Genomic DNA, 8,061 nt, shown 5'->3' on the forward strand with positions numbered 1-8,061 from the left:
TGAACTGATAGGTGTTTTTAATATTATTTTATTTATTTTTGGCTGCACTGGGTCTTCATTACTGTGCGGGCTTTTCTCTAGTTGTAGCAAGAGGGATTGCTGTTCGTCGTGGTGCATGGGCTTCTCATTGCAGTGGCTTCTCTTGTTGTGGTGCATAGCCTCTAGGGCACGTGGGCTTCAGTAGTTGAGGCACATAGGCTCAGCAGTTGTGGTTCCCAGGCTGTAGAGCACAGGCTCAATAGTTGTGGTGCACAGGCTTAGTTGCTCTGCAGCATATGAGATCTTCCCAAACCAGGGATAAAACCCATCTTTCCTGCTTTGGCAGGTGGATTCTTTACCACTGAGTCACCAGAGAAGCCCTATTTATAGGTATTTTTATACTAGGGTAAGTAGTATTGATTTAAACTATTTCCCAATTTTTGTTGTCAGTAAATATAAATACAATTGATTTATTTTATCTTATTCTGAATTGAAAATCAAAAGTTGCAAAAAATTACAAAGATGCCCTATATACCCATCACCCACTTGCCCAATGACAACACCTTATATAAGTATACTTTATGAAAAGTATACTTTTAAGTATACATTATCAAAACCAGGAAATTTAGATTACAGACCTAACTCAAAGTTTATGAATTTTTGCACATACTTACTCTTTTTTGTTTTTGTATATATTTCTATGACATTTTATCATATATAAAGATTTGTACAACCACCATGACAGTCAACATACAGAACTGTTCCATTACCATGAAGAAACTCTTTCATACTGGCCTTTATTGTCACACCCTCCCTCCTTTTCCTTAACCTCTGATTCTGTCTTCCATCTCTCTAATTTCCTCATTTCTAGAATTTTATAAAAATGGGATCTTATAGCTTTATGGCCTTTTGAGCTTGGGTTTTCATCACATAGCATAATGCCCTTAAGATCCGTCCATATCATTGCATGTATCAATATTTTTTCTTTTTAATTGCTGAGTAGTATAACATTGTGTGGATATACCACAGTTTGCTTAGCCATTTATCCACTGGGGAATATTTGATTTGTTTCCAGTTATGAGCTATTACAAGATAAGCATGCCATTATTGTTTGTGTACAGGCTTTTCTGAAAACATTAGTTTTAGTTCCTCTAGAATAAATTCCCAGGAATGCAGTTACTGGATCATGCGGTAAGTGTGTACTTTTTATTTTTATTTTTTGGCTGTGCTGGGTCTTTGTTGCTATGCATGGGCTTTGTCTAGTTGCAATGAGCTGAGGGTATTCTCTAGTTGCTGTGCATGGGCTTCTCACTGCAGTGCCTTCTCTTTGTTGCAGAGCACAGGATGTAGGGCATGCAGGCTCAGTAGTTGTGGTGCACAGACTTAGTTGCCTTGTGGCATGTGGAACCTTCCCAGACCAGGGATCAAATCCATATCCTCTGCATTGGCAGGCAGCTTCGCCACCTTTGGACCCCCAAGGAAGTCCCAATATGTTTACTTTTAAAAGAAATTCCCAGATTGATTTGCAGATGGTACCATATTACATACCCACCAGTAATGTGTAAGAGAATTATGTTTCCACATCCTCATTATAATTTGATACTTAGCAGCATTTTAAATGTTCAGTTCAGTTCAGTTGCTCAGTCGTGTCCGACTCTTTGTGACCCCATGAATCACAGCACGCCAGGCCTCCCTGTCCATCACCAACTCCCAGAGTTCACTCAAACTCACGTCCATCAAGTTGGTGGTGCCATCCAGCCATCTCATTCTCTTTCATCCCCTTCTCCTCCTGCCCCCAATCCCTCCCAGCATCAGAGTCTTTTCCAATGAGTCAACTCGTCGCATGAGGTGGCCAAAGTATTGGAGTTTCAGCTTCAGCATCAGTCCTTCCAATGAACACCCTGGACTGATCTCCTTTAGAATGGACTGGTCGGATCTCCTTGCAGTCCAAGGGACCCTCAAGAGTCTTCTCCAACACCACAGTTCAAAAGCATCAATTCTTTGGCAGTCAGCTTTCTTTACAGTCCAACTCTCACATCCATACATGACCACGGGAAAAACCATTGCCTTGACTAGATGGACCTTGGTTGGCAAAGTAATGTCTCTGCTTTTCAATATGCTATCTAGGTTGGTCATAACTTTCCTTCCAAAGAGTAAGCATCTTTTAATTCCATGGCTGCAATCAGCATCTGCAGTGATTTTGGAGCCCAAAAAAATAAAGTCTGACACTGTTTCCGCTGTTTCCCCATCTATTTCCCATGAAGTGATGGGACCAGGTGCCATGATCTTCATTTTCTGAATGTTGAGCTTTAAGCCAACTTTTTCACTCTCCTCTTTCACTTTCATCAAGAGGCTTTTGAGTTCCTCTTCACTTTCTGCCATAAGGGTGGTGTCACTGCATATCTGAGGTTATTGCTATTTCTCCCAGCAATCTTGATTCCAGCTTGTGTTTCTTCCATCCCAGAGTTCCTCATGATGTACTCTGCATATAAGTTAAATAAGCAGGGTGACAATATACAGCCTTGACGTACTCCTTTTCCTATTTGGAACCAGTCTGTTGTTCCACGTCCAGTTCTAACTGTTGCTTCCTGACCTGCATATAGGTTTCTCAAGTGGCAGGTCAGGTGGTCTGGTATTCCCATCTCTTTCAGAATTTCCACAGTTTATTGTGATCCACACAGTCAAAGGCTTTGGCATAGTCAATGAAGCAGAAATAGATGTTTTTCTGGAACTCTCTTGCTTTTTCCATGATCCAGAGAATGTTGGCAGTTTGATCTCTGGTTTCTCTGCCTTTTCTAAAACCAGCTTGAACATCTGGAAGTTCATCGTTCACATATTTGCTGAAGCCTGGCTTGGAGAATTTTGAGCATGACTTTACTAGTGTGTGAGATGAGTGCAATTATGCGGTAGTTTGAGCATTCTTTGGCATTGCCTTTCTTTGGGATTGGAATGAAAACTGGCCTTTTCCAGTCCTGTGGCCACTGCTGAGTTTTCCAAATTTGCTGACATATGGAGTTCAGCACTTTCACAGCATCATCTTTTAGGATTTGAAATAGCTCAACTGAAATTCTATCATCTCCAATAGCTTTGTTCATAGTGATGCTTCCTAACGCCCACTTGACTTCGCATTCCAAGATGTCTGGCTCCTGGTGAGTGATCACACCATCCTGATTATCTGGGTCATGAAGATCTTTTTGTACAGTTCTTCTATGTATTCTTGCCAGCTCTTTAATATCTTCTACTTCTGTTAAGTCCATACCATTTCTGTCCTTTATTGAGCCCATCTTTGCATGAAATGTTCCCTTGGTATCACTAATTTTTTTAAAGGTACCTGTAGTCTTTCCCATTCTATTGTTTCTTATCTCTCCGTGACATTCTTTGGAACTCTGCATTCAAATGTGTGTATTTTTCTTTTTCTCCTTTGCCTTTTGCTTCTCTTTTCTCAGCCATTTGTAAGGCTCCCTCAGACAACAAATTTGCCTTTTTGCATTTCTTTTTCTGGTGGATGATCTTGAGCCCTGCCTCCTGTAAGTGTCACAAACCTTCATCCATAGTTCTTCAGGCATTCTGTCTATCAGATCGAATCCCTTGAGTCTATTTGTCACTTCCAGTGTATAATCGTAAGGGCTTTGATTTAGGTCATACCTGAATGGTCTAGTGGTTTATATATTTATATATATAGCAATATAAAAGAATGCCCATTTTGTCATTCCCTTGTTTGGGTAGAATTTTAGTACATCTAGGACCTTACTCTATGGTTCCCATACCAAGAGTATCAGCATTACCTGGGAACCTGTTAGAAATGCAGAATCTCAGACCCCACCCCAGACCTGCTGAGTTAGAATCTATATTTTAACAAGTTCCCCAGGCAATACATAGGCACATGAAAGTCTGAAAAGCAGTTTCAGATACAATTTATATGTTGTTCAGTCGCTCATTCGTCTCCAACTCTTTGCAACCCCATGGACTGTAGCCCACCAGGCTCCTCTCTCCGTGGAAATCTCCAGACAAGAATACTGGAGTGGGTTGCCATTTCCTTCTCCAGGGGATCTCCTCCACCCAGGGATCAAACCTGCGTCTCCTGCATTAGCAGATGGATTCTTTACCACTGAACCACCAGGGAAGCCCGTGTGTAAGCATGAGCATAGAATAGTCCAGAATTTTATTCCAGAACTTCTTAGATTAAACTGCAGGCCCATGTGGGAAAATTGACTTGATCCTAGAGCCAGGTAAAGTAAGTCAGGAGCCTGTACTGACATTTGTATTAATAAAAGGTAAAAATGATCAAAAAGTAAAGTAGATTCCAAAAAAAATTGCTTATGTGTTATCCTATCTATATGTATATTCCATGTGTATGTGTGTGTGTGTATCTCCTAATCAAGGCTTTTTGGCAAACAGGACAATGAAGATCAGCACAGAGTACCAACACTGTCCCCCTGTAACACGAGACAGTGTTGTCTCTCTATCTTCACCCACTGCATACCAAACACTCTATGCATTAGCTCATCATTTATCTAGTAGTCTAAGGAAAAACTGAATCAGATCACTTATGGAGTGGTTTACAATAGATACTCATAAAACCTACTGCCCGATAATCTGTTTTAGTGGTCTGATGTTATATCTAAGAAACAGCATTTTTAATAAACACACTGGGTGATTCTGATGCCCTAAGTTTGAGAACTACTACACCGCTACACTCTCCAGAACATATCTGAAATATATTGTTTGATAAGATGTTTTACTGGCTTCAAAATAGTCACATTTTTATAAAAGCTTTCAGCCAGAATTTACTTTTTTGTTGTTATTAGTTAATAGGATGAGTAAGTCTGCTGCTGCTGCTGCTGCTAAGTCGCTTCAGTCATGTCTGACTCTGTGCGACCCCATAGACGGCAGCCCACCAGGCTTTCCCATCCCTGGGATTCTCCAGGCAGGAATACTGGAGTGGGTTGCCATTTCCTTCTCCAATGCATGAAAGTGAAAAGTGAAAGTAAAGTCGTTCAGTCGTGTCTGACTCTTAGCGACCCCATGGACTGCAGCCTACCAGGTCTGCTGCTGCTGCTGCTAAGTCACTTCAGTCGTGTCCGACTCTGTGTGACCCCATAGATGGAAGCCCACCAGGCTCCCCCGTCCCTGGGACTCTCCAGGCAAGAACACTGGAGTGGGTTGCCATTTCCTTCTCCAATGTGTGAAAGTGAAAAGAGAAAGTGAAGTCGCTCAGTCTGTCCGACCCCTAGCGACCCCATGGACTGCAGCCTACCAGGCTCCTCCATCCATGGGATTTTCTAGGCAAGAGTACTGGAGTGGCTTGCCATTGCCTTCTCCGCTACCAGGTCTAGGAATTGTAATTACTTTTTTGTCATCACTAGTTCTAACCAAGCGACTCTAAGTTAGCAAGAATAGAGAGAAATAATCCTGTTGAACTCTGTTTCACCCTTCATTCCCTATCCTGGAGACTGCCTTCTTGAGCCAATTCACATTCTTTTCAGATGACACCTCAACACATTTTCTTTCCTGTCAATATAGTTTGGTGAGATAAATTCATATCATGGAACAAATATGATTCTATCAAAATTTTATGATGTTAACATATATTATCACATAAGTATATATCAAGTAATTATTTTAAAACTATTAATTTTTAAAATACAAATAATGTTTTTTATGTAGGAGGAGCAAAGAAAAAAGGAAACAGCATGTTTAAAAGGTATTTTTTCTCAACAGTTTATTAGAATAAATCATAATCAACTTTTAGCAATTCACATTTTAAAGAATCAAGAGGCTATCTTAAATATATACTAAATATCTAAATATTTCTAAAATCATGAAAACTCAAGGTAAATATCTATTTATGAATAGATATGAATGAGCATTTTTTAGAAAAACAAAATTTGCAGTGTCCTATCTTAAAATGTGAAATTTTAATTTTTTTTTCTCCCTTATTTATACCCAAAGGTATCAGTCAATGCCATAGAGACATGATGGAGAGTCAAAAGGCATGAGCATTTTGTAACCCTTTAGATATTGACTTAGTACCCCAAAGCCTTACTCTCCTACATAATTTTAGAAATGCTGAATATAGAATGTAATAAGGTATTTAAAACAGCTTTAAAATTAATGTTACATATTCACATCAAAATTATGTAAAATATCATAAAAGATGTTTTAGGATATTTTGTAAATGTGGTATTTTCTAAAACTTAACATTTTTATTTGCAACTGTACAGCATAAACAATGTAATGGGAGAAGCATGGGACTTACAGTAACACAGATCTAGAATGACATCCATTTTGTATCTGATTTTGGTGACTCATTTCTCTAAGTCTCAGTCTCAGTAATATCTTTTGTGAAGTAGGGCTGATAACTACCATGAGTAATATTTGAAAGGATAAATGAGATCTAGAAGTATATCAAACTGCTGTGTAAATTCTAAGGCATTATATATGAATGTTGATTTAGTTGTTACTTTAATTGGTATAAAGCCAGTTTTATCCCATGGTGGACAAACATTTTATAATTTAGCTGCTTTGACCCCATGAATTGTAGGCTTTCAGGCTCCTCTGTCCATGGAATTCTCCAGGCAAGAATACTGAAGTGGATAGCCATTCCCTTCTCCAGGGGATCTTCCCCACCCAGGGATCAAACCCGAGTCTCCCATATTGCAGGCAGATTCTTTACCATCTGAGCCACAGGGAAGCCCCAGTTTATCTGCTTAAGGAGACATTTTAAATTTTATTTTTTATTTTTTCTATTACTTTTCTTTTTTTTAATTGAAAGATAATTGCTTTACAGAATTTTGCTGTTTTCTGTCAAACCTCAACATGAATCAGCCATAGGTATACATATATCCCCTCCCTTTTGAACCTTCCTCCCATCTCCCTCTGCATCCCACCCCTCTAGTTGATACAAAGCCTCTGTTTGAGTTCCTGAGCCAAAATTTATTTTTTAAATAAGATAATATTTAGCCCTAAACTATCTGCCATCTCTGATTTTAAGGGACATTCCAGAACTGAGCTTTCTAGCCTGTTTAGAATCTTCTCCTGTTAAGACAGGTTGATTTTATTTAGAATAGATTTTTCTACTCTGGTTTATCATGAAAATATTGCTGATTCCCCATTATATATTTAACATTGTGTAGATATTGATAGCAACTTAGAATTTTCACTGTTGCATTATTCTGTTCCTAAAAGCCCTAAAAAGAGTTTGAATTTTAGAAAGTAACATTATCCTTATATTAAGATTTGGCTCATGAATATGTAATATTCACAGTAAATCTGTTTTGTTTTGTTTTGTTTTTTTACAGCAGATAATGGTTATTCTAAAGATGATTTCTGCCTTGCAACGAAAAAAGTCATTTGTGACCCCTCGGAGTCTAGCTCGGCAACAGATCCCAGCAGTGTTACCTTAAGCTTATCAACATTACCATCTGATTTTTATTACAGCCAAAGTGTAGAAATAGCTGATGATTGGTATTCTGATGATTCTCAAATGAAAAAGAGCCCTCCGATGCCTTTTGTTGGGGAGCCTCTAATGGAAAAAGTATTTTCATACTTGACAACCATTCCATTAGAACAATGTACTGAAAATGTACAAAATATGACACTTTGTGATGATCAAAAAGATGATAACCTTAAGGAAATATTTACGCGAAGCAATACAGAGGTTGAAATACAAAACCTTCAACATAATACTGAATGACTTTTTTCTTTTGAAACTTTGTGTACCCTGAAATCATGTAAAGTTAAAACTGAATTACCTGCTTCTGAGTCTCTTAACATGTCCATGCTAATATTATTTCTTTTGTTCTTTACAATAGAGTGGTCCTACTTCCCTTTCCAATTATTTGTAGAAACAAAATTACAGAAAGAAGTAGAGTGATATCATAAACATTAAAGTTTAACTCCTTGTATCTCATCAAAGGATATAATAAATAATACAAATGTATTTTAACACATAGGAGAAATACTTTAAGAAATCCTCAGCACAAATACATTTTAAATAAAACATTTGCAGCATTTCTTTTATACTTCTAACATTTTCAGTTTTATTTCAGTGTGGGTAAACTGGGAAGAATACTTCCATAA

General features: G+C 38.2%; 1 protein-coding gene across 2 annotated transcripts in view; it reads left to right on the top strand.

Annotated features, from left to right (window-relative positions):
* The window catches only part of C4H1orf185 (chromosome 4 C1orf185 homolog), a 29,939-nt gene extending 22,264 nt beyond the window's left edge, over positions 1 to 7,675 (top strand). For both annotated transcript variants that reach the window (XM_055401378.2, XM_088834847.1), the window contains exons 4-5: positions 5,647 to 5,683; positions 7,281 to 7,675. In XM_055401378.2, the coding sequence (XP_055257353.2) occupies positions 5,647 to 5,683; positions 7,281 to 7,675 (432 nt within the window). The remainder of the gene's footprint in view (positions 1 to 5,646; positions 5,684 to 7,280) is intronic.
* The last annotated feature ends 386 nt before the right edge of the window (positions 7,676 to 8,061 follow it).

The sequence above is a fragment of the Moschus berezovskii genome, chromosome 4 (assembly GCF_049115385.1).
Source record: "Moschus berezovskii isolate FMDL1 chromosome 4, NW_MosBer_1.0, whole genome shotgun sequence".
NCBI lineage: Eukaryota > Metazoa > Chordata > Mammalia > Artiodactyla > Moschidae > Moschus > Moschus berezovskii.